This window comes from Orbicella faveolata, unplaced genomic scaffold, assembly GCF_042242905.1.
Source record: "Orbicella faveolata isolate gen_17 unplaced genomic scaffold, um_ofav_v1 contig_4, whole genome shotgun sequence".
NCBI classification, from domain to species: domain Eukaryota; kingdom Metazoa; phylum Cnidaria; class Anthozoa; order Scleractinia; family Merulinidae; genus Orbicella; species Orbicella faveolata.
Genome location: NW_028301569.1, coordinates 8,762,386 through 8,789,716, shown reverse-complemented (window position 1 = coordinate 8,789,716; position 27,331 = coordinate 8,762,386). Strand labels below are relative to the sequence as shown.

The 27,331-nt window shown below is 37.8% G+C and overlaps 1 protein-coding gene and 1 long non-coding RNA gene across 4 annotated transcripts in view; both read left to right on the top strand.

Annotated features, from left to right (window-relative positions):
• Positions 1-15,262, top strand: part of LOC149101340 (uncharacterized) — a 119,555-nt gene extending 104,293 nt beyond the window's left edge. Inside the window, exons 1-3 of one of the 2 annotated variants that reach the window (XM_089276329.1) lie at positions 7,687-9,150; positions 11,020-11,747; positions 12,198-15,262. In XM_089276329.1, the coding sequence (XP_089132455.1) occupies positions 11,075-11,747; positions 12,198-12,229 (705 nt within the window). In that variant the 5' untranslated portion in view covers positions 7,687-9,150; positions 11,020-11,074 and the 3' untranslated portion in view covers positions 12,230-15,262. Of the gene's footprint in view, positions 1-7,686; positions 9,151-11,019; positions 11,748-12,197 lie in introns of those variants that run through there. The other variant, XM_089276328.1, reaches the window with a different exon arrangement.
• LOC110048073 (uncharacterized) overlaps positions 1-27,331 on the top strand; it is a 249,869-nt gene that overhangs the window by 44,455 nt on the left and 178,083 nt on the right. The window lies entirely within an intron of this gene.

Genomic DNA, 27,331 nt, shown 5'->3' with positions numbered 1-27,331 from the left:
AGCTTACAAGAAAAAAGAAATAATAAGCTGCATATATTTTACGGTCAGCCAGATTTGTTGTTCCTTCTTAAAATGTCTTTTTATCCCTAACTCGGTTGAAACAAAAAAAAAAAAGGAAGATTGCACGGAAAAAAAATGGAGTCTAACAAAAATCTGAAAAAAAGGAGTCCCCCTATGGGGGCTGACACCATGTCCTTCCGAACCGAAGCTCGGAAATGTAACCACTGGGCTACAGGGGGACTCCTTGAATTGGGTAGCAAATTCAACGGTACCAAATGGCATAAACTGTAGGTTTTATTGACAGCCTCATCTTTCTTTGGAAAATGTGCTATGAAAAAAATGAAGGACCTTGCATTAGTTATAGGTTTTTATTGAAGTCCATTATTAAATCTTTTTCAAAAAAAAAAAAATGATAAAATTCAAATTAAGAGAAATGACCTCCCAATTAAGATCCATACTTTTGCAGGTCTTTGCCTATCGGATACAAGCTAATAAAGAGCGGCTTAGATGAAAAAAGACATGGCAAGATGGATATATTTAGTTTACTGTCAGACAGGTTTTATGTCTATTCTTAAAAGGTCTTATCAAACCTAACTTGGTTAAAACGGAAAAAAAAAAAGGATTGTACGAAAAATATTAATGGTCTCTAACACAAACATGAAAAAAAAAAAAGGAGTTCCCCTGCGGGAGATGAACGCCATTCCCTTTCGAACTGAAGCTCGGAAATGTAACCACTGGGCTACAGGGGGACTCCTTGAAGTGGGTGACAAATTTAACGGTACCAAAATGCGCATGAACTGTGGCTTTTATTGACAACCTTATCTTGCTTGGAAAATGTGCCATGAAAAAATGCAGGACCTTGCATTAGCGATAGGTTTTTATTCAAGTCCATTATTAAATCTTTCCCGAATTAAAAAAGAAATGACCTCACAATTAAGATCCATACTTTTGCAGGTCTTTGCCTATCGGATACAAGCTAATAAAGAGAGGCTTAAATGAAAACAAGACATGGCAAGATGGATATATTTTACGGTCAGACAGGTTTTGTGTTCTTTCTTAAAAGGTCTTTTTAAACCTAAATGGGTTGAAATCAAAGTTTGCGCGGCTCCGTCTCTACTTCTTTTCAGTGTCTAAGTAAGTTTAACAGGGGCTACATTTCGGCCCCAATGCACATAACCAAGCTTTCGATTATTTTTCGCTTGTCGATTTTACTGAAGGACAAGGTCTTCTCGAGTTAGTTTCAAGTCCCTGGGACTCGGAAATACCGTCCAAGCTAATGGAAATTAAGTCTAGGTAGGTCAAAATCAAAGTTTTCGTAGACCTGTCTCTGCCTCTTTCCAGTGTTTACAGTAAGCTATACTTCGGCCAGCATGCACATTACCAAGTTTTCGATTATTTGTCGTTTGTCGATTTCACTGAAGGACGAGATCTTCTCGAGTTAGTTTCAAGTCCCCGGGACTCGAAAATACCGTCGAAGCTTTTGGAAATCAAGTCTAGGTAGGTCAAAATCGAAGTTTGCGCAGCCCGGTCTCTGCTTCTGTAGAAAAACTGTAAGTCACGGTGATCTTGTTATCTTTGAACAGAACTTGTGGACGGAATCCCAGACGCTTTATGAGGTGGGCTTAGCACCACCACGCAGTCATTCGACTTAACTGTCAACTCAAGTAAAGTTCAATCGCCAGTGGTACTTAATTTTATCTGATTAATGGACCCCGAGCGGATGATAAACATTTACAATACATTTAGAAACTATGTAGCACCACTGCAATGAAACCGGGCAGTTGCAAAAAAGAGTGTTCCTCCCTAAAACACACGACTTTGAGACTGATGATGATACATGGCAAACATTTTTCTGCTCTGGAGGAAAAGAGATCGAGGGAAAGGTGAAATTCAGCTGGCCTGATTTTGAGTGACAGCAGCAAACGGTTATCAACTATAATCTGACAAATCCTATGTCATAAGTCGAATTAGTCTCGCCTTTTGATTGGTTCTTATTCATTTTCAAATGGAGCACAAACGCAGGAGACTTCATTGACTTTTTTTTATTCTATAACACAGATGGATTCCATGTGGCCGTGCGTCTGTTCAGTAATTGATTACAGAAGACGTTAAAATCTGTGACACACACGGCTAGCGCCTCGTGTGCCTCGCGTGCTATATATTACTTTTGTTCTTACCACATTTTGACGTCATCTGCGATCAATTACTAAACATACGCATGGCAACATGGAATTTATTCGTTGAATTTTCAACTTATTAAGAGAGTGAATGTAAATTTAGGACAGGCTAATTTTTGGGACAGTTAACACGAAAACGCCGCACTGAAAACACCCTCTTTGAACACGTGCGCCATACAAGTCCAATTCCTAATGTAGAGACTTCAGGAAGCGGAGGTCTTGAGAGCTGCATCAGGAACAAAAGCTCTGTTTTGTACGTGGTTTTGTTTGTAATGAGCTTGCGACGGAAGAATTCAATCTTGAATATTTTGATTATTTAACGGATTTTACTTGTACTTTATGCGACAGGTTCCAAATTTGTAATTCGAGAATAACGTTTAAACTTAAAGTAATATAGGTAGGTGGTTATGTTTGGAATGAACTTGTGACTGCAGAATTCAATCGAGAATATTTTGATTATTTAATGAATATTTTACTTGTAACTATTTTACGACAGGTTCCAAACTTGGAATTCGAGAATTACGTTAAAAGTTAAAGATGATTTCCAGTCCGTATTGCGCAGTCTCAGCACCTTAATGTTTATAAACATTTTCACTCGATGAAATATTCGTTACGAACCACATACCTTATCTTTAAGGTCTTTCAAATTCTTTTTTCAACAGCTTCATTGATTTTTACAGCTGCGAAGTTGTTTGATCAAGTGATATGAGAAAGAACGAAAGCATAAAGCTTGAACCGCTTCGCATCCATAATGGCGGTTGTTTTGAAACTTGAAAATTAACTTCATGTAGGCTGCGCAGTCTCAGCACCCTGATGTTTATGTGTCTTACTGGATGGAATGCGAATCGATGTTATTCGATTCACATTCCATTGAACGGAATAACATCGATTCGATGGAATGCACACACCTTATCTTTAAGGCCCTTCAAATTTTCTTTCCAACAGCTTTATTGATTTTTACAGCTGCGAAGTTCTTTCATCTGTACTGATGATCTGCACTGCGAATAATATCATGACCGCATCTTCTATAATTTTGGCAATTTGTTGGTCTCTCTCTTGCTCGGCCAACACAGCGCTGCTTTACATCTAGTATCTCTCACTCAGTTCCATCAGTCGTAATAAATGTTGCCTCACTCGAGACGCGTCAGTGTCTAACCCAATATGAGTTGTTGTTAGTTGCTAATTATAAAATGTCAGTTTAAGGGCCCATTAACCGATCTTTTCGAACCGTTGCTAAGAGAAATTTATTATCATATAACCTCATCATTTTTAGTCAGTTCAGAGTTATTTCATGTGTTTTAACTTTTTCATGATCAGTAACACTAGTACTGACGTCATCAGGCCACGCCCACGGTCATGTGACTGATATTGAAAAATGCAAAGGCTCCCAGGCAAATTGCTTTATCGGGATTTTTTTCATTGATTTAATATTTGAATTTAAATCCTTGTTACGCTATGCATAGATTTTGTTTCATTTCTAAAAGGTCAGATTTTGAGAGAATTTCAAAATATTGAAAAATTCGTAATTTTCTGAAAAAGGCATGATTTCGAAAAAGGAATGCATAGCTATGTTTCCAACGTTGGCTTTAATCTAAATTCGTCGAAAAGAGCTGAAGTTAATGAAAAAGCGCGTTTCCTTTAGCATTTAAAGATACCGGAAGTGCGCCCAATACCTATTGGAAGTTACCTTATCAGCGCGTGCGCAATTTACACTATCAGCGCACTTCGGTAGGATCAAACCAAGCCACGTGGAGTTAGTTTTCCTCATTCTGTTGCTCTTGTTTTTCTCTCTTTCTCTTATTTTGTCTTTGTTTGCACTTTTTTTACTTTGCATTTTGTGAAAAACAAAGAAACACATCTAAAATGTAAGCGAATTTGCAAGTTATTGAGTTGCTTTTATTTTCCGCGCTCAGGCTGACGTGAGTGACCGGAAGTGAAATTTCACCTCCTTAGAAAATCGGTTAATGGGTTGAGGGATGATTCTAACAGAGTTTCGGGAAACAGACACTTTGGGTGTGTAAAGCATCAATTTCCTGCATCTCGCTGACCAAAGTAAACTGATTGTAATCAAAATGAAACGTACAGCACATACCAATCTTGTTTTTAACAAACTGTTAGACAATCCGATATAGAGGAAGGTGAGCTAATAGCCGCTGCGTGCAGCACAGGAAAATCCAAAACAAAAAGAAGACAAGCTTAGGCTCTTGAATGAGGTGTGAAACCGCTTCGTTTTGGACTGGCCTTAAGATCGTGCAGGAGCGCGAGAAGAACAGATATATAAGTTTAATTTAATCGATCTTGGCAAGATCATAGTCTTTTGGTTCACAAAGCAGACCGGCATCTGGGAAAAACGAGGTCGAAGGTCCGAATATAATCCCGTCCGGGTCTTAGAAATCAATGTTTTCTTTTTCCCACGCTCGCCACCTGTAGAAAAGTCATCTTAAACAAAAGACAGATTTTTCCCAAGTTGGAACGCAAAATTCTAAGTAAAACTTCGTTGTGTCTTAAAGGAGCCCAGTCACGGTTTGCGCATATTAAAAAGTTTAGCCTCAATTTTTCAAACTCGTCGTTTGCAATCCGTGTTAATCTTCTCCATCCTTAGCCATCCTTGTTCCTTTATGGTTTATCATTATCTCTTTGGTGTTTTTCTATCTTATCAAACTGTTATTTTCAGGTTTCCTACCATTTAAAGATAATTTTGTATGTGGCAAAATAACTCGAAATACCGTGACTGAGCTCCTTTAACGTGCATGACGTTTCCGGCCTTTGTCTCGCGATGCGCTTCGCCAAAAATATAGTATTTCCCATTGAAAATCGGAGATTTGGGGGAAGTGTATTGTTATATACAAAAAATTTCCTTTTCTCTCACTGTTTGAAGTTGACATATTTTAAGAAAGTGTGTCAGTTACGGCTGTAAAAGCCCAATATTGTCAGCCAGGCGCAGTGAGAAACTGGTCTGTTGACGTAAGTAGGCTAACGGTTAGAATCAAATCGTATATATCTAATTGGAAGATCTCATCAAGAAGTTCATGTACGCTATATTTTATTTTTTTTTAATTGACGTACTGACAACATGCGGAGTGTTCGCTTACTCTTAACTATGGCCTAGTTTGTCCGAAGTTCAATCGATTCTCGATGCAGGAAGCTCTTCAGTTGTTCAGTCCATTTAGGACGATGCAGGCCTGTAGAAAGCTGTAGATCAGCTTTCCACTGAGGTTTTGATATGTGTACGTTTGTGTTGATTTAGACTCGAATTTCACATTGAAAGCTGTCTTAATTAAATTGTACAATTCGTGATTCAATGAGAAGACGGTGAATTTAGTCTTCCTGTCCTCAAAAGGCGTACAGGAGAGTTATTTCCGTTTATTTGACCTACGATAAGCCTCGTGGGAAGCTAGCTCTAGGACAGAATTGTATCAAGATTATCAGTGACAAGTCAAATTCATTTCTGTGGCTATGTTTTTGCGAATACAGACAGATATATACCACATAAGATTATTATTACCAAAGTATAAATGTCACCAGTCAATTAGTGATCGAGTCAAAAACTATCATCAGCGCAATCACGCAATGACATGCAGATTTTTCAATGTTTTGAAACAATGACACACGTGCTGGATGCTTTTTCAGATCAAGCGAAACAAGCTTCCGCAAGTTCTGTTTGACATGTCCAACATATCTAGCCACCCTTTCGGCCGAAAAGAGGAAGCAAAAGAATCTCCTGTCAAAGATTTGCAGTCAGATTTGATTCGCGGATCTGTAAAGTCTATCAAGATATCGGAAGTAATTTGTTTTCTCAGTTTAGATTACATATACTTTTCATACTGCATCGAGACACACTTCGGCTGAAAAGAGGGAGCAAAAGACCTCTTATCAAGTAGTCAAATCAAAAAGCAAAAGCCCTAAGTGCACTTGTCAACGCACTTCGTTGTGAATTTGAATTCAATAACCAAATGTAAAACAATACCAAAACTGGCAAAAGTTCAAATGAGGCATTCAACGGTATTCAACGATTATTAAAACAATACCGCTTGACGAAGTCAAAGAATAAATCTAAACAAATAGTTCGTGTCTGTATACTTTAATTTCAATGATTCGACTTCTTTTCTATTCTATTTTATGTCTAGTAGATACTGAACAAGTTAGCAATGTCACAGAGAACCGGATTTCCGTCACTGGTAACAACCTCTCTGGCTTAATTTCTGGCTTAATGCTGGCTTAATGCTGGCTTAATGGCTTAAATGCTTAAATGCTTAATGCTTCTGACTTAATTTCTGGCTTTAATGCTATTTCTGGCTTAATGCTTAATGCTCTGGCTTAAAGGCTTAATGCTGGCTCAATATGAGTGGTTTTTTTACAAGTTTATTCTGCAAATATGCTTTGACTTGCATGCACTCAGGCTTAAAGTCAGTGATATATGAGCTCTGTTTATCTGTTTTCTTTTGTTTTATTGCGCCAAGCCTCGGAGCCAAGTTACAATTTTAATATATCGAAATTAGCCTACTTTCTAGGTCTTCACAGGAGAGCTCACTATGCTGGTTATAATCACGTTGTTCTAATTGTAAGGCCTCTGGGTGTATGTTGTTTAGGACAGGCCACAAGAAATAAGCAAACAATTTGAATTCCAAACAGGAAAAACACTCAAGGATCTGCATTCCTGAAAGTCTTGTGAAAGCCGCTGAAAGAATGACTTAGAATTCTAAGTAGAGCTAAACGAAAATAGCAGGTTTTAATAGACTTGAAATACCGAACAGAAGTATCAGTCTAGTCTCTGAAGAAACGGTTGGGCTGCGTCGACACTAAGGCAAGTGAAACATTTTTTAAAAGCCATGTATCAACTTGAAGTCAGATCTTTACCACAGAAGGCAAAAAGTGACAAACTCTGACATAATTCGCCCAGCTGTTTACTCTTTTCGTCGATCATTCGGTGATCTTCGGCGCTTTCAATTCTTTTTCTTTTCCTTTTTAACGTTCTGCTTACAGTCATGTTTTTTTAGATTGTCAATTATTTACTTAGCAGATATTTCAAATGTTTAAATTTTAAATTGTTAATTATTTACCTAATAGATATTTTAAAATTTTAAATTCTAGATTGTAATTTTAGTTAGGGGACCTAAATAGGGATAACCTCATGGTCCTCCTTTTCAAATACTCTTTGTACTCTGTATTTGAATAAAGTATTATTAGTATTAAAATCGGCCTGCCTTCTGTTAACAAAAGCCGGAGCGTGCCGACAAATAACAGTTCAGTGATTTTCTAGAAGAATGATTTGACAAATAACAGACGAGAAACTTATTAGGATATGAGTATGATGAGTTAACGATACCGAGGTCAGTAAAACTATGTACATAACAGCTTCTCAGATCAACAGAAGTTTATATATACCCTTTATATCAGAATCTTTCCAAACAACGGATTATCAAAGCGGTGTTTCGACATATTAATTAATTTCTGAAAGGAAAGCACACCGTCGGCGCAGAACCTTGGAAAGGAATGTCGGCCTTCAGGGAATGTTAAAAAGATCAGTTTCAGTCAAAGTTCATGTAATGAAAGTCGACCGGCCATCAAACAACTCAAGCTGATAGCGTTTTACATAAACTTATCAGTGGCTTTATTTTTTAATTCACTTTTTCATTGAGGACAAAGGACAACTTAGAGATGAATTATAATGGCTGAAAGCGCACTATAGCTTAGCCAGTCCGATTGCAGCATTTGTACTAGTGTACACGTGAATTCTACTAAAAAAAACTCGATGGAAACACAGCAGGTCAATCAATCAAGACCCTGCAAGAAAACATGCGCTAAAAGTCGTACTTTTATAAGTCAATTAATAGAGCTCAATTACTAACTCATTAACACAGCGCTGGCGACGCGGGTTGTTGATGAAACATTTTCTCTGTGTTGCTATCGAGTTATAAAATCACTTGTGAAAGTTTGCAGAACTCGAAAGATCCAGTGTGCAAACACTCGCTTGTTCACACAGCAAATCCTATTCTCCCAAATTTGGGCCCCGTCGACGTCAGTACTACTAATCCATCACGAAAACGTAGTTTTTTTAAATCGGAGGAATTTGAATACGCCGGCTTAGTGTTTTAGTGTGGACGGAAAACATTTTGCAAATGAAGATTTTTGAAAATGACGACATCATGGTGTGATCATTATAATGTAATATCCCTGCACGAAATGTCCTCAAACACAAATCCAAGATGGCCGGTGATTGCAGCGTTTTCAAATTCCTCCGGCATAGTCTGAGCGGAGCCTTAATTCCCGCTCGTGTTACTATAACATGATAAAAACACCGAGGGTGTTTTATATTTCTTAAAAGCTTTCCTAGCTTAAAGCAAATCTTTATTGAGGAAGCCAACTTCACCACAAGTGGCAAGGTCGACCCCAGGACGTGGCTAATAAGACTTAAGTGATTAACGATGTACCTACAAGCTATGAAAAGATAAGAATAAAAACCACCGGGACAATGGAAAACAAATATTACAAGTAACAGGAGGCATAGGTTGACCACGTAGTATAATACTTATGAATGAGGAAAAAACAAAGAGTCACGGAAAGAGTTTTTTGTTCCCAAAACAAGAAATTTACCAAATAACACAGTTCTGTAAGGATAATAGTTTATCAGATAAGCAAATGTTTATACATATTTAAAGTAGGGTCCTTTCGCGGAAAGCGAGTGATCAAAGCAGCTTTTCAAAATATTCATCATCCGATCATTGTGTATGGAAAACATTTTGCACGGAGCCATGGAAACAAAGGTCGTCCTTGAAATAGACGATCAAACACTGATCAAAGTTCACGGTATCAAAGGTAGCTATTGGACAACTTAATATAGCGCTATCTGACGTAAACCGTTAAGTGGTATTATCCCAAAATGAGATTTCCAGAAGCTGGCATATAAGCAAGAAGTTAATGCATGAGCACTCTGCGGATTCTAAAAGGACAAAATTAACCATTGCTATCACTGGTAAGTAAAAAACTCACAAATATGGTCTTGTAGGTAACAGAAATGTAGAACAAGTGCGAGAAAATTGCAATGCAAAGTGCACACACATGTAATGAACTATTTTGGGCTTATTTTATTTGGTGTATTACTTGAATTTCCCCACGTCGCCAGCATGTCAGCTCAGCTTTCCTTTCTGGAACTAGGATCGATCACCACACAATATATCGTCAGTTTTGTTAAAATTCACCCATTTCAATATTCATTGATTTTTGGAAAATTCCAATCTGAAAGCGTAGAATCGCGAGAAGTTAATGAAAATGTGCGTTTTCGTAAGTCCATTGCTCATTTTTTTTTTGGTTAGGCATTCCAATTGAAAGCAGACATTATGACTGAGACATAAAGAAATTTCTGTCAATAAATTGTTCTCACGTGATTTTTGGTGAAGGTTGCACCGGGTACCTGTAGTCAGCATTGAGCAACTATGTAAAGTTAATTACTCAACACTGATTTTCCCTTCTTCCCTCGCCATCAGATCAAGCAGATCGCGCTTTCTCGACTGCCGCCTTTTCTTAAAAAGGCAGGGATTAATGCACTGATCTACACAGGGGCCTTTCAAATCGACTCAAAAGTGCACGCGGTATGGCCGGTGAACATGACATTTATTGCTGGATGTACAGCTAGTAGATGTTCGTGTTCTTAAGTTAAAATAGGCTTCTGTAAGACAATCTTCAATAACTTCATCGATATTTGCTACACAAATGTCTGTAAGTTCTGTCAGAGTAATTTTTCTGTTGCATTTTTTCACAGCTGATCTGTACTGCGAACAATATCATAACCACATCTTCTACAATTTCGGCAATTTGTTGGTCTCTTTCTCTTGCTCGGCCAACACATCGCCGCTTTACACCAAGTATCTCTCATTCAGTTCCTTCAGTTGTAATAAATGCTGGCTCAAAAATTAAACACGTTAGTATCCAACTCAATATGAGTTGTTGTTACTAATTTTAAAATGTCAGTTTAAGTTAGTACAACGAAAATTTGAGGGAGGATTTTAACAGAGTTTCGGGACACAGACACTTTGAGCGTGTAAAGCATCAATTTCCTGCATCTCACTGACCAAAGTAAACTAACTGTAATGAATATGAAACGTACAACGCATACCAATATTGTTTTTAACAAACAGTCACACAATCCGATATAAAGGAAGATAAGATAATAGCCACTGCGTGTAGCACAAGGAAATCCAAAACAAAAAGAAGACAAGCTTAGGTTCTTGAATGAGGTTTGGAACCACTTTGTTTTGGACTGGCCTTAAGATAGTGCAGGAGCTCGAGAAGAACAGATATATAACTTCAATTTAATAAAAGATCATAGTCTTTTGGTTCACAAAGCAGACCAACATCTGGGAAAAACGAGGTCGAAGGTCCGAATATAATCCCGTCCGGGTCTTAGAAATCAATGCCTTGTTCGCACGCTCGCCACCTGTAGAAATGTCATCTTAATCAAAAAATAGATTTTTCCCAAATTAGAACGTAAAATCCTCAGTAAACCTCGTTGTTTCTTAAACGTGCATGACGTTTCCGACCTTTGTCCCAAGATGCGCTTCGCCAAAAATATAGTATTTCCCCCTTGAAAATCGGAGATTTGGGGGAAGTGTATTGTTGTCTACAAGAAATTTCCTTTTCTGTCACTGTTTGAAGTTGACTTATATTTAGAAAGTGTGTCAGTTACAGCTGTAAAAGCTCAAAATTGTTAGCCAGGCGCCGTGAGAAGCTGGTCTGTTGACGTAGGTAGGCTTCAGGGCTGGCTGGTATAAGATAAGATATAATCAAATCGTATCTAACTGGAAGATCTCAAAAAGAAGTTCATGTATGCTTTATTTCCTTTCAGCACTGCACGCTCGGGAAGCAACTAATCATGATAACTATCTGATTGCACCGTCTATATGGACCATGGCGTTATAAAAAAAGCAATGGATGATAATGCGCATATTGGTGATGGTAATAACGATTACAACGATAGTGACAATGCTAATCGCGAAGTTTATAATGAAAATGAGGAAGTGGAAAAGTTTGAAGATAACAGTATCAATCACAATGAGAATGATGACGATGACGATGACGACGACGATGATGACGATGATGATGACGATGATGACGATGATGATGACGACGATGATGATGATGATGATGACGATGATGATGTCGATGATGACGATGATGATGTCGATGATGACGATGATGATGATGATGATGATGACGATGATGATGATGATATTGATGATGACGATGATGCTAATGACGATGATGATGATGACGATGATGATGATGATGACGATGAAGATGATGATGATGATGAGGATCACGAGGATGGCGACGAAGGATACGACGGGGACGATGAAGACGACGAAGATGACAAAGGCGACGAAGACGACGAAGATGACGATGACGGCGAAGACGGCGAAGAGGACGAAGATGACGAAGATGACAAAGACGACGAAGATGACGATGACGGCGAAGACGAGGAACATGACGATGACGACGAAGATGACGAAGACGACGAGGTCGACAACGACGACGAGTGGTACCACGCTGACGACGAAGACGACCAAATACTTTGTAAGTATTAGTTTCAAGTCAGGATGAACGACTTTTTTATATTGACGTATTAATCTCGTGAAGATAATTTATTGCATCTTTTTAATGATTTTACTTGCTTTCGCCATATTTTCTAAAACAAAAAAATTAAATGAAAAGAAATGACTTTGTCTGAACTTCTATCCGGTCGAAGAAGCACTAATCATGCGAAAACTTGATGTGCATGGAGGAACTCGATTCTTGTTTCTGTAGCAGTTTCTATTTCTACCAAACGTCAACTCTCGTTTCGCTTCTCGTTTCCATAGTAAAAAGGAATGTTTGCTGACTGTAGTATTTTTGTAAATATGAAGTAGTCATGGAGTTCTGGATCTTGTTAAATGGGCATGTAACTGTTCAGTTACTGTATGGCGGGTTATTCACTGTTGCTGTAGAAAAACTGTAAGTCACAGTGATCTTGTTATCTTTGAACAGTATTGGTGACTGGAATCCCAGACGCTTTATGAAGTGGGATTGGCGCCACCGCGAAGACAATCAACTAAACTGTCAGCTCAAGTAAAGTTCAATCACCAATGTAAGTTAATTAATCTGATTAACGAATGATAAACATTTACAATACATTTAGAAGCTGTGTAGCGTTACTGCGATGAATCCGGTCAGTTGCATAAAAGGAGTGTTTGGGGGCTCTTTTACGAATAGGCCACGTTCGATGTATCAATATTCTAACATTGCTCCGAGACTTTCAGGTCAAACTACAATATTTGGTGTTGTTTTCTTTGCATCCAAGTCTCTTTTGGGAATTGAGGGAACAATTTTGACCCGAAAGCCTCGGAGCCATGTTAGAATATTGATATATCAAACGTGGCCTATTGAATAGCAGCGTCCCTAAAACACTCGATTTTGAGACTGACGATGATACATGGCAGACATTTTGCTGGTCTGGAGGAAAAGAGAGGGAAAGGTGAGATTCAGCTGGCCTGATTTCGAGTGACGGCAGCAGACCGTTATCAACTATAATCTGACAAATCCTAATACAGCGCCAGTATGCTTTTATATCATAAGTCGAACTAATCTCGCCTTTGGATTGGTTCTTATTCATGTTCAATTGGAGGACAAACGTAGAAGACTTAATTGGCATTTTTCTTATTCTGTAACGCGGATAGATTCCATGTGGCCGCGCGTCTAGTCAGTAATTGATCACAGAAGACGTCAAGATCTGTGACACACTCGGCTATCGCCTCGTGTGCCTCAAGTGATATATATTATTTTTGTTTTTACCACATTTTGACGTCATCTACGATCAATTACTAAACATACGCAAGGCAACATCGAATTTATTCGTTGAATTTTCAACTTATTAACAGAGTGAATGTAAATTTACGACAGGGTAATTTTCGGGACGGTTAACACGAAAACGCCGCACTGAAAACACCCTCTTTGAACACGTGCACAATACAATTCCAATTCCTAATGCAGAGACTTCAGGAAGCGGAGGCCTTGAAAACTGCATTAGCTATAAAAGCTCTGTTTTGGACGTGGTTTTGTTTGTCATGAACTTGCGACGGAAGAATGCAAGCGTGAATATTTTGATTATTTAACGGATTTTACTTGTACCTTCAATTTACACGCCATGTTCCAAATTTGTAATTCGAGAATAACGTTCAAACTTAAAGTACTATAGGTAGGTGGTTATGTTTGAAATGAACTTGCGACTGAAGAATTCAATCGAGAATATTTTGATTATTTAATAAATATTTTACATGTAACTATTTTACGACAGGTTCCAAACTTGGAATTCGAGAATTACCTTAAAACTTAAAGATGATTTCCAGTCCGTACTGCGCAGTCTCAGCACCCTAATGTTTATAAACATTATAAGGCTCACTCGATGAGATATTCGTTACGAACCACAAACCTTATCTTTGAGGCCTTTCAAATTCTTTTTCCAACAGCCTCATTGATTTTTACAGCTGCGAAGTTGTTTCATCAAGTGATATGAGAAAGAACGAAACATAACGCTTCGACTGCTTCGCATCCATAATAGCGGTTGTTTTGAAACTTGAAAATTAACTTCTTGTAAGTAGTTAACGCAAACAAACTCTCGAGAGTGCGCAGTACGGACTGGAAATCATCTTTAAACTAATATGTGTAGGTGGTTAGTCGACAGACTATAATTGGGATTGAGGCGGAATCATTCGCCCGTCTTACAACATTTGTGACGCTAAAATGTAACTTGATATACCGTATTTACGTGGTCGTAATTGTTATGTATGTGCCACAGAAGAATTCAATCGTGATTAGTGTGATTATTTAACGAATAGTTTACACTGTAACTTATTCGAGGCTTCTATTTCAGATTGAGGCCGAACCATTCGTCCGTTTAAGAACATTTGTGACGTTATAGATAATTTCCAGCCCGTACTGCGCAGTCTCAGCACCCTGATGTTAATGTGTCTTATTGGAATGCGAATAGACGTTATTCGATTCACATTCCATCGAATCTAATAACATCGATTCGATGGAATGCACAAACCTTATCTTTAAGGCCCTTCAAATTCTCTTTCCAACAGCTTCGTTGATTTTTACAGCTGCGAGGTTGATAGTGATATGAGAAAGAACGAAGCATAAAGCTTTGCATCCATGAGGCGGTTGACATGAAACTTTGAATTAACTTCATATAAGTAGTTGCGAATTGTTACATTTTGTGATGCCTTGAATGAAACATACCAAAAAACGCATACAAACTCTCGAGAGTGCGCCGTACGGACTGGAAATCATCTTTAAAACTGAAAGTAATATTTGTACTTGGTTATGCGACTGAAGAATTACTTCGTGAAAATTAAGATCATTAAACGGATTTGAACTCGTAACTTATATAGGATAGGATGTATTATGTATTTATGTCGTAAAAATGGAATTAATATATCTTCGTCATTTAATTTAAAAGATGTAAAGATAAAAGATATTGAGAATGAAATGTTCAGAACCAGTCATCCATAGCTTGTACGTTTGATATACTTTTTTTCAATCTGAAGAAGACAGTTTTTATATCAGGATAAATTGTGAAATTTGTGAAGTTCAGTGCACAGTGTTTTAGCGTTCACCCGCTTCACAATGTATATCTTAAAGAAGCAGAATATTTTTCAGTTTATAACGATATACAGATAACAATTACAGTTATATTTTCGTCAGTTAATGTGCATGTACCTTGTTGATTCTGGAAATTAAGAGATATGATTTTTTTTTTCTTTTTTCTTTTTTTTTTTATTTACCAATGACATACGTTGCTTACATTAAAGTTACTCACAGAAGAATAAAATATCTACAATTAACTTACAATCAAAAATAAATATATAATTAGCTTACGATAACAACTCTACAATATACAATGATGAGGAACACACTTATATATTAACTAACAGTACCGAGATTATTTACTAATAGATTATTCACATGAAATATACAAACGCGATTACATTGCTCACAAAAATTAATACTAACAATACTACAAAGCTTGAAAATTAAGAGATACAACAAAAGGGAGAATAATTTAATTAGCTTTGTGCTTTTAACAATGCAAAAAGAAGAAAGAAAAAGAGAGAGAAAAAAAAAAAACCAGTTACAGTTGTCATGCTGTTCAAAAAGTTCAAATAATAATAACGCCATCTACGTGATTAACAAAAAAAATGAAATAATACATAAATTAATTTGGGATTAGTACCCACCTTTTTTTTAAATAATCTTTCTTTTTGATCTTACTTTCCGTTTCATATTTGATGGCAATTTTAGTACGAAATCCATGAATTGTGGGTTGAATTTTGGCATCTTCTGCAGTCCCATATAAGTAGTTTACCAATGATTATAAAATAGTTCAGTAAGTTGAGTAAAGGGCATGGTTTGGATAATATTCCAAATAAAACATCTTGGAGGGAAAGATGAACCTGCTGATTTGAGATTTGGTGCCAGTAACCTTGAAACTCACTCCAGAATCGTTTAACAAAGGAGCAATGATAAAGTAGGTGGTATAAAGTTTCCGATTCTGCCTTGCAAAATGAACATAGATCGTCTGTTTTAAAGCCTATTTTGTGTAATTTTGAATTAGTGTACAGAATAGAGTTGAGCACTTTGAATTGAAATCCTTTCACATAAGACTCAAGAACAACAGAGTGTGGCAGACTGAAGATTTGTCTCAGCTGATCGATAGAAAAGTTAAAATCGTTCTGCAGTTTGTTTATGATATTAGGCAATTGTGCTATTTTGCGAACAAGAAGTGAGTAATAGTCTTTTGATTTCTTTTTTCTGACGTCGAAGATGTTGTCGTCAATAAAGAAGGATGGAGGAGCTAAAGATGGACAGGAAATGATATTCTTTAAAAAGGACGGTATAGAATGGCGAAGGCCAGCCCATTGTAAATAACTAATATTGGCTATCTTGTCAGACCAGTGGCTGAGTGCGTCATTTATAGTTAAATCAAAATGTAGGTCTTGGATACGAATCACTCCCGCCTCAAAATACTTTTTGTAGAAGACTGGTCTTTTTTCGATACGAATTTCCTTATTATTCCAAATAATATTTTGCCAATCTCGTTGAGAGGCAAAGGAATCACGAAACTCCGACCACCATGAGAGCATTTCACTGTAGAACTGAGAGAAGATGTTGTAATCCTTTATATCATAGTTACAATTTAAAAAGAAAAACCCTCCCATGGGATCCAGCAAGTGTTTTAGATATGATTTCCATGTTCCGTTGTTGTCATCAAATATACGTTTTATCCATGCCAGCCTTAAAGACTTAATCATGCAATTTATATCAATCATTTTTAAACCACCTTCCTCGTATTTATTTATAGCCGAAACTCGAGTGACCTTATCCGTCCCATTCCATAAAAATTTGAATAACAGTTGATTCAATTCTTTCACTAATTCTTTAGGTGTAGGCAGTACCGAGCAGACATAAACAAACTTTGGAATAAGAAATGATTTGATGATTGTAACCTTGCCGTACACAGATAATCCTCTAGAGGACCAGATGTTGATAAGTTTTTTAATACTATCCAAACGTTCAATGAAATTCTTTTCTTTTAATAGTTTTGGGTCGTACGTGAAGTACACCCCTAGTGCTTTAATTGGCTCGTTAGGCCATTTAATGCCAAACGGTTGTGTTTTGTTTCCTTTTGATGAACCAATCCACATACCATCGGTTTTTGTGTTATTGATCTTGAGGCCTGAGATATTCTTAAAAAGGTCTAATACTTGAAATAGTACTTTGGCCGAGCTAGTGTTGGCGAGCATTGCTGTTGTGTCATCAGCGTATTGTAATAGTTTTGTCTCTTCCTTGCCAATAGAGATACCCTTTATAGCTGGATTTTGACGAATGGCAATTGCTTACGTTTCTACAGCTACAATGAAAAGATAAGGAGAAAGTGGATCTCCCTGTCTAACGCCTCGTTCAAGTTTAAAAGGTTTTGAAATCATGCCGTTGTTGATTATGCAGCTTTGTATGTTTTTGTAGAACAGTTTTACCCAGCGGAGAAAGTCGGAACCAAAATTAAAAGCTTTAAGGCATTTAAAAAGGAAATCCCATTCAATACTATCGAATGCCTTTTGAAAATCAATGAAAATCATTAAACCAGGGATGTTTTCTTTAACAGTCGAATCCATAATATCATAGATGGAGCGAATGGTTTCGCCGATAAAACGATCTTTAATATACCCTGTTTGATTATGATGAATGATATAAGGTAAGACATTTTTAATTCTCGAGGCTATTACCTTAGACATAATTTTCGCGTCCACGTTAACAAGAGAAATTGGGCGCCAATTTTCAATGAGAGAACGATCTTTACCTCTTTTTTCTATGAGTGTGATAAACGCTTGCTTTTGAGATTGGGACATCTCTCCTTTTTCGAAACAATCATTAACACATCTAATAAAGCAATCGCTGATTAAAGGCCAAAATTTTTTGTAGAACTCGATCGGAATTCCATCGTTCCCTGGAGTTTTGTTGTCTTGAAAAGTATCGAGAAGACGTAAACATTCCTCCGAAGAGATTTTACCTTCACATGATTTTTCTTGCTCTTCAGTTAATGTAGGAATATTTAAATCATTTAAAAAGGAATCAATTTTAAGTTCAATGTCCGGAAGAATATTATAAGTCTTGTACAAATCACAGTAGAATTGTTCTACTTCCTTTAGTATACAGAATGGATCCGTTTTGATTGCCCCGTTTATATGCAGTTTTCGTATGTGTTTCTTAACGTGATTTCTTTTTTCTAAGTTTAAGAAGTATTTTGTACTCTTCCCGCCTTGTTCGTGCCATCTGGCGCGTGCACGCACAATAATTCCTTTTGTTTTCTCTTCGTAAAATGATTCTAATTGTTTCTGAGCTGCATCTAACAGGGTTGCATTGTTGTCGCTAGGGTTGGTTTCAGCAGCTTCTTTCGCTACATTAAGTTTATTTTGGAGTTTTGTTTCTGTTTCATTTCTTTGCTTTGATCTTCTTTTGGAGTGACGGATAGCGTGGGCTCTTATGCTATATTTGATCCAATCCCACACACATCGATCATCAGAAAGTTCTTCCCGTCCTTCCGTAATCCACATTGGGATCTTTTCAGTAACACTGTTGACATATTCTTCATCATCTAACAAAGAGCAATTCATCTTCCAGTAATTTGGTCCTCTACACTCGTTATATGGTTCTCCGCAAAATTCTAGATAGATCGCGTCGTGATCGGTTCTTATAGCTGGAATTATATCCGTCAGTTGTACAGAATCATTTAAGTTGTTCGAGATTAGCCAATAATCCAGGCGACAAAAAATTCGAGGAGATTTTTTACTCCATGTGAAACTTTTAACGTCTGGGTTTTTAATTCTCCAAATATCTACTAAATCAAGTTGACTTTGCAAGCAAACGATGCGAGATGTGACAGATTTTCGTTGAATAAGAGTACCACCTTTCTTGTCAATAGTAGGATTAAGTGGACAATTAAAATCGCCTCCGATTACGATGTTGTTTTCGGAATCCAGATCCTCGTTTTGCAGCGTTATAACTAATTTGTTTAAGAAAGTTACAATTTCTTTATCTTTATTTGGTGCGTATATGTTTACTAGAACATATAACTTACCATTGATTTCAGTTTTCAAAATAATGTAACGTCCCAAAGGATCTAGAATTTTTTTATGTATGGTGCAGTCAACACCTTTCTTAATTAGAATTGCAACGCCGCGAGAATTAGAGCTGCCATGGCAAGTTATAAGCTCCGCACTCCATTCATTTCTCCACTGATTTTCCGCTTCTTTCGTGGAGTGAGTTTCTTGCAAAAATGAAATGTTTGCGCGTTTCCGGCACCAGTTAAAAATAGCCCTCCTTTTTTTAGAATTGCTTATTCCCTTTACATTAAGTGATAATAGTTTTAGCACCTCGGTCATCTTTTGAGATCACAATTGTCGCTAATGTGACTGCAGAAGAAAGATTGAAACAAAGGAAAAAGTGATGATGAAGTATTTGAAATGACAACTGTAAAAGCAAATCCAAAGTCGAAAATAAACAAGTATAACTTAGTTAACAAAAATAAATATGGTACAAAGCAAGTTACTTCGCGAATGCAAGATGATCTAAAGACTAAACAGAACGGTTTCTACTGAACAGAAATGAGTACAATTAATAATACATAGTACAATACGAAAAATATAAGTTGAACTACATAAAGTAAAAACACAAATACATCAATTGTCCATCCGACGTGCATTTGAGAGCTACAGCTCTCCATCTGCTTGGGTATTACTGCTCATAATTACACCATAATGTGGAAGATTTTCTGTTTCCTTTCCTCTGTAAACTTGACCATTTATTATCAGTTTGTCGACCTTAAAGAAGGCTTGTTGTTTGTCTCGCTTAGTTTTCTTCAGAACTGGGTATAGTTTTGCATGGATATCATCTATTTCTTTAGGATAATCATGTGCAAGTCCAATTCCGGTGTCTTTCAAGTTTTTGACTGAAGACCAAACAAATTGTTTGTCCTGGTAGAAACTGAATTTTGCAATAACAGGTCGTGGCTTATCAGGATTGTTTTGGTTGCGTCGAGTTGGCAAACGATGGACCCGCTCGAACCGAATATCATCAACATCCTCTTTTCGGATATTCATTTTTTTTTCAAACATAGATTTAACTAACTCCTCAGTATCACTGGGCGTCTCACCTCTTATCTCCGGCAAGTTGAATATCTTTATATTCTCTCTGCGGGTGTAAGCCTCCAGCTTAATGTTCCTGCATCTAAGCTGTTGGATGTCCGCTTTCAGCTTTCTGAGTTCATTATCGTTGTCGGCTGCCAGGGAACACGTGTTGACCATGCTAACCTTGAGTTCGGTTAACTCTTCTTGATTGGAAGCCACCGTAATTCTTAAATTCTTATTTTCCTCTTCCACCTGTGTTAAGCGTGTTTTTAGGGCATCTAATTCAGGCAGCACGGCTAAAAGTTGATCAATTTTGGCCTCCATTCTCTGCATGTTTGCCGAAGCTTCACAGCAATGGCCGCACTCCGCGAGGGTTTCTTCGTCAGTTTGAGAGCCATTTTCGCGTTGTCTTTTGCGCAATGGCCTTCTTTCGCTTGAAACATCATTTCCTTGGTCTTCGTTCATAATAACTGCAGACGGAGAACTGAAAACCTTTCAAAATCACATATTTTTTTTCGAAATTACACAGAGCTCAAAAATGTACGTCCTTCGCCGTGCACTGCCGCTGACCTTCTTAAGAGATATGATACTTGAAAAATATCTTAAGAGATATGATATTTTTCAAAGATACATGTAAATTATAGAAAAATACTCAAGATAATTTTGATCCTTGTTGTTTCTCAGCATATTAATGTTCCGAATAAAACAAACTAAAGATGATGTCTTGTTATAGTTTGTAAAACTCGAATCAAATTGGCGCTATTTGTTAAATGTTTAAATGCAGCTTTTGGTTGAAGGCCAAAACTTGAGGAGGTCCGCTTACAGTAGGTAATGTGGTACATTCTTCAGCAGCGATACCGGAAAAAATTTCGATTTTCGTAAACGCAGGTTGCAGAGAATCTGCAAAACGCCCGAAAAGGATCTACGAAAAGCCATGTTTTTAAGCTAAGACATTTCAATATAGCCCTCATGACGATTCTTGCGTAATCAAGTAATTTCTCTTCGAAGTGGGGCAGGTACTAAAAGAAAGATGTTGTATAGTCAATCAATCAATCAATCAATCGATCGATCGATCAGTTCACCAAATCAATCAATCAGTCAATCAGACAATCGACCAATCAGTCAATCAGTCAATTAATAAGTCAATCAGACAATCGATCAATCAGTCAATCAGTCAATCAGTCAATCAATCAATCAAGCAGTCAATCAGTCAGTCAGTCAGTCGGTCAGTCAGTCAGTCAATCAATCACTCAATCAATCAATCAATCAATCCTTTATTTAGTAACGCTGGTTATTGATTCATACAAATGTGCTGATGTGTACCTACGGAGATTATTTTTACATGATTATATTAGTGATCCCAGACGTCTGTTGAAATGGCTTTTTTTTTTCAGGCCGTTGCACCCATCGTTGATCACGTGATGAAGAATTTCATGATCGTGCGATGAGTGAATCTCCTGCTGTCGGGGAAGGTACCTCACAATTTCCGGGGGGGAACTCCACTATAAATATGACGGGGATGCTCGTTGTACCTTTTAGCGGTTAAAAAAGCGGTTCTAGTACCTCTTCTAGTATTCAGCCTCAAAAGGTCCACAGTGGCAGCTTGTGCGGTACCTTTTAGGGTATTGAGCCACAAAAATATGCCTGGCTAGGAGAAAATGTGTTATGTAAGAATTGGTACCTCTTAGGGGAGAAAAAAATTCCAAGTCAAGCCCACAAAACAGGATCTTGGTATCTCTTAGGGGTTCTTTGCAAAATTTCCGACGAGCACCCTGGTATTTTTTTGTATGGGAGTCCCTCTTCCGGGCACAGTTTGTTTGCAAGTTTGTTGAGTTTCACACTTTCTAGCCAGATTCAAATTATGCTACAGAGAAGAGTTTGAACGTTGCAAAATCCATTGTATGGACAAGATTTTCCCTCGAACTTGATACTTTTAAGGAATTTGCAACAGCTGTACTGAAACTGTAGCTACGGCAAAAGATGTTTTTCATCATTTTAAGCTATTAAACGGAAAGCGCATAAGAATTGCGGACGGAAGTAATTTTGTTTTATTGGGTCGAAAAATCCAGAACCAAAAGCTTTGAGATGACTTCTATAAATCGATAAATGTCACTGTCATAATTTCCGAGTGCAACTCTCTGAGAACTATCTGGATTTGCAACACTAGCTTTTTTAACATTATTTAACCACCGAGGTATGGAATTTTTACAGCTAGTTCTAGCATTTCAAAGAACAGCTTATTTTCCGTGTAGAAATAAGTATCAAAAACTACTTCGATCCAACTTGCGCAACAATTTAATCTCTTATTGGCATTTCCGCCTGTTCAATGCAAGATTTTAGTTCAACCTGTCTTGGAGAACACAAAGAGCAACGAAACAAAAATAAACAGGTTCCGATGCCAATGCCTGAAACGGACATCACAGTTGATTGATGACAGCAATTAACGACCCACGGGGCGGTTCATTTCCTGACAGAAACACTAGCTGCCTGACATGGATTAGGAATGTCACGTAAAGCCACTGGCTAAAGAAACGACCTCAATAGCGTAGGCCGCCTTTCCGTAGGGAGCGCCATCGGTGAATGGGTTTACAGCACAGTCTAAACTGTGAACCTCGAAGTATGATGTTCGGAAAGTTCGCACCGTAGGTGAGTCAGGTTAAATTGATATGTCTCTATCAGACATGTGCTCATCTTTTGAGCCTCGTATTTAATGTATTCATCTATTCATTTCAAGGCTTCCTTTTGTGTGCTTCAGTGTACTCTTATATTCTTCCTTCAGGGCTAAATAATTTAGTCTCTCGGCTTACATACAAATGTTTTCTAGGTAATAATTCCCATATTATGCTTTGAAATTGTTTTGAGTTCGTTACATGTCCTTTGGCATAAGGCTTGCATAGAATCTGCATAACTTAGTGTGGACTGAAACAACCATGTCTCTTTGGACGATCACATGATTGGGTGGGCGTATGTTATGACTGGCTTGAGTTGAGTACTCCGCCTTCATAAAAATTAGTTCTTGTGTTTCGTCCAGTTGTTCGAAGTTGGAAGCCACGGAACCAGTATCGCGCCTAAGTCGCCAAAAACGGGAGACTCACGTGATTTGAGCCTCAAGACATCTTGTCAATTTCAGTTATGTTAGCTTAATGTGTCTACAAATAAGGTTTTAAAAAAAAAACCCTGTGTTTAAAACGCAATTAGCGGAAAGATAAAAATAAACTGAACATTCAAAACAATTTCCTGATCAGACTCAGCGTATAAAAGGAAACTCATAATAAATGATGGTTTGTGTTTTCCGGTCAAGTTTGCTGATCTGTTATTGAGATGATCTTGTTGCAGTTGACGTTGTACTGGGATAGTAGATTTTAAAATGATAAACATTGATACAGCTCACATGAATTCACAGTCAAGGGTTAATCGAGTTATGGCCCATCTGTGGCTTAAAAACTCACTAAGTTTAGTTATGCCCTCCCCAAACAAAAGGGATTATTTTAATGTCACGCGCATTGACTTGTGGCTATTTAGCTAAAACGCTTAGCTTCGAAATATGCGGAATTTTGGTAAAAGGCTTAGGAAACGACATTCTCGTATAAACAGCCGACCAGAAGGAGATAATTAAATCTGGTTTAGATTGATTCAATACAAACCAAGCAGTCCTGAGGGCCGGTAAACACAGTGCAGTCACGAGACTACGACCTCATAGTCTCTTGGTATAGTGGAATGCGGAATTCTCGAATCCTCGATTTTTCGAACCTCGAACCAAACGTTGTTTCACTCCTATCAGTCGAACACTATAATTTTACCCCCGATCGATTTCTCGAACTACCTGATTTTTCAAACTGCTCTTCGTATCCCTTGGAGATTTGAGAAATCGGGATTCCACTTTACTTGCATTAAAGATAAGCTGGCTTTTGAGGAAAACGAAAAAAAGGCAAATTATTTCTGCTCAATAGCATCCTTTTAAGGAGACGCAATAAAAGCGACACTGGTTGTTAACTTGCAGCCTTTTGGAAAGCAAACTTATTATTGAATGCTATAAACACGTGCTTAGACAAGTGCTGGGCAAAGTTGATAGAGCAGTTTCTGAGGGTAAAAATCGTAAATTTGTCAGTTTTCGTTCTCAGCACTGATAAACGCACACGTAGCGCTGCGGGATGAATGCGCAGAGGGCACGCAGGCCACTTGCAATTATCTGAAATAAGATGGAATCAAATCGAATCTAATTGAAAGATGGATCAAGGCTTTTTAAAATTAAGGTACCGTACGCACTAGGTTGACAAGATTTGTTTGGGTCTGCCAAAAATGTCGACAGATTTTGTCTCCCCCAAATTTTGAATTTGTTAATCGCGTACGCTCTTGAAAACATTAAAAATATTTGATAACAGCAAGTGTCGACCACGTTGATTGTATAGACTCTAAAGAGCAGGATCAAATTTGCTTGAATTTGAATTTGTCCTTGTCCGAGGCAGGACGACGGCTCCTTTGAAGTTTGGTACGGCTTGACAAAATTTTGGTGGGAAGAAATTAAAAACACCGTGCGCACTTGTGGAACTGAACTAATGACAAATATTTTTGCCAGAGAAACAAAAATTTGCCTAGTGCTTCCGGGCAAATTTGTACATCCCTATGCAACCGACCAAATACACCGCCGAGTACGTGTACAAGTACGTGTACAAGTACGTGTACAAGTACGTGTACAAGTACTTGTGGTTAACAAATATTTTGCTGTGTCTCAGTGCGCGCACGCTTGATAAATTTTGTCGAGATTTTTGGAAGGGCCAAACAAAATAATTTTGTCACTGTCCAGTGCGTCCGGACCCATATACAGCTTGACTTAGCATCTAGCTGTTGGAGTTTGACTGGTCAACGTTGAACACGATACGACTCTGAGTTAAGTTTAGAAAATCCAGCGGAGCGGTATTAACCCTTCCTTTTAATGTATCTCTCTAGAACAGTAAATCTTTTAGTGAACCTGTATCATCGCTTATAACTGTGTCAAATAATTAGTACTGTTTGGAAAATACTGAAAAAACAAACAGCTTTAAATTTGTCAAACAATACTTATAATATAATGTTGCCATCAGAGTACTGAGAAAGTTCAATGTTTTGTTTTCTCAACTTTATCAAGTTTAACATTACTACGGGTTTTCAAGGCGACAGGGGGCGATGCTAGTGAAATTACTGCGAAGGCCAGCTTACACCGTTCAGTTTATGGAAACCTCGAGCTCGCAGGATAATTTTTAACTGAAAAAAACATGCTTCATTACAAAGGGATTACTTCAAGTTTACTCAAATACTTGTCATATGCATACCTCTACATTTAGAGTTGTTTAATAATAACTAGCCTGCGAGCTGCTAGCGGGCTAACCTTGGAGTCACGCGCGAACGGCAAGGGTGAGTTCGCGAGCAAAGCACGGTCTGCGTCTACTTCCTAACTGGGTGAGCCTGTTTTCAGGCTAAATAATCACGAGAGGCGATTTAATTTGGACAAATTCTAAACTACACGGTTAACTTTTTCTGTTGTTTATTTTATAACGAGGATTTTAATTCTGCATAGTGAGGGTTTCCTAATCATCTTGCTCCAATTTGGATCGTTGCAGGGTGCCGCCGATAAATAAACCCAATACTAATAGGTCCAGTGAATGCTTTAGCCTGGTTTTCACTAGCGACGCAAGCACAAACGCAAGCAATAGGGATGACCCGATTGAAAACGAAATTCGACGCAAACCCAAGCACAAGCAAAATCATCCGAACATTTCAAACTGTTTAGGGGCGAGGTAATCTGGATCCAGTGTTTTCATTCGCTAAACTTAACTTCCTTGTGTTTGGAGAAAATGTGTTATGTAAGAATTGGTACCTCTTAGGGGAGAAAAAATTCCTAGTCAAGCCCACAAAACAGGACCTTGGCATCTCTTAGGGGTTCTTTGCAAAATTTCCGACGAGCACCCTGGTATTTTTTTGTACACTGTGCAGTAAAAATATGGTCATCCAAAGTCAATTGAACCGAACTGAGTCTACACTTTAAATACTTTACTTACCCAGTGTAATTAATGCATAAATTTATGAAAAATAGAAGAAACTGACTGGCAACAGAGTAGCGTCGAAATGTTACTGAATTAAATCCTCTTCAACAAAAGAAAGGGAAAAAAAACTTCCTTGTCGGAAGTGATTTCCAGAAAATTCCGATTAAGATATCTGTCATTTCTGGGTAAGGTTATCCTTTTCACACTGCATTGAAACAAAAGAATCTTTCATCACGTGGCCAAGCACTTTTCAATCCACCACGTTTCGTACGAATTTGAACTCTACAATCAACTGAAAGAATCCCGTTTTCAAATGAAAGAATCCCGAGGTTACAGAATAGTTTTTATTCAAGATGGCAACAATTTTTGCGCAACAATTTTTTCAACTTCTGGGGCCTGTTTCTCGAAATGTTTTCGCACCCGGAAAGCCGTAGCAAAATCTCCAACCTTATGATTACACAGCTGTTATTTGCATATTTTTAATATAACCAGAAGTTCTCTTCATGCCAGAAGTTTCAGGCGTATACATCTTTTCGTTCTTAGATACAGATTAACTGAAAATGGCTTTCCGGGCCCGAAACGTTTCCGGGACTTTCGAGAAACAGGCCCCTAAATCGCTAAAAGAAAAACAAACAATTTCCAATGCCATTTTAAAATGCAAATGGACTGAACATGGAATGTCAGACAGGTAATTTGATAAGCTTCTACAGTCTCTATGTAAAGAAAGGAGCTTAAAAGACACACGTGAAGTCTCTCCTGTCGGGAGCGCGATCGATAACAACACCGTGTTCACAATATAGTCTGAACTGTGAAGGACTAATACGGTGATCGGAAAATCTTTGTAGCTTTCATTACACTGATCTCAGCTCATTACATTTATCGCATCGTAGGTGAGTCAGGTTAAATTGATATTTCTCTATTTAGGCTATCTATTGTGCTTAAGTGTTCGCTTGAACGGGATCCCGCTAAATCGAACTCGGTTATTTTGAAGTTCTCGTTATTTCGAACTCAAAACCATTTTCCTTGGATTTGCCCATCAGTCATTTACTCTCGGTTATTTCGATCTCCCGCTATTTCGAAGTGTTTTTCGTTTCCCCTGTGAGTATGAAATAGCGGGGTTCAGCTGTATTTCGTCTTGGGCTGAATATAATAGGAAAGTTAAGCAACGCCCAGGACAACGCCTAGTCAAAAAATGAATTTATAATATACCAGCGAAATTCGCAACAGTGTCTAGATTCGTTAACTCCTCCAATGGCTCTAAAAACGTGCTCAGGCTAAATATGCAATGACAGCATTCAATACCAAATGGAAATACGAAAACTCAGCCGTCGTCGTTCGCGTTCCTCAGACAACGCCGAACTTGGTCATTTCACGTTCTTGTTGCAGAAGACGACAAAGAAATGTATAAAGATTTATA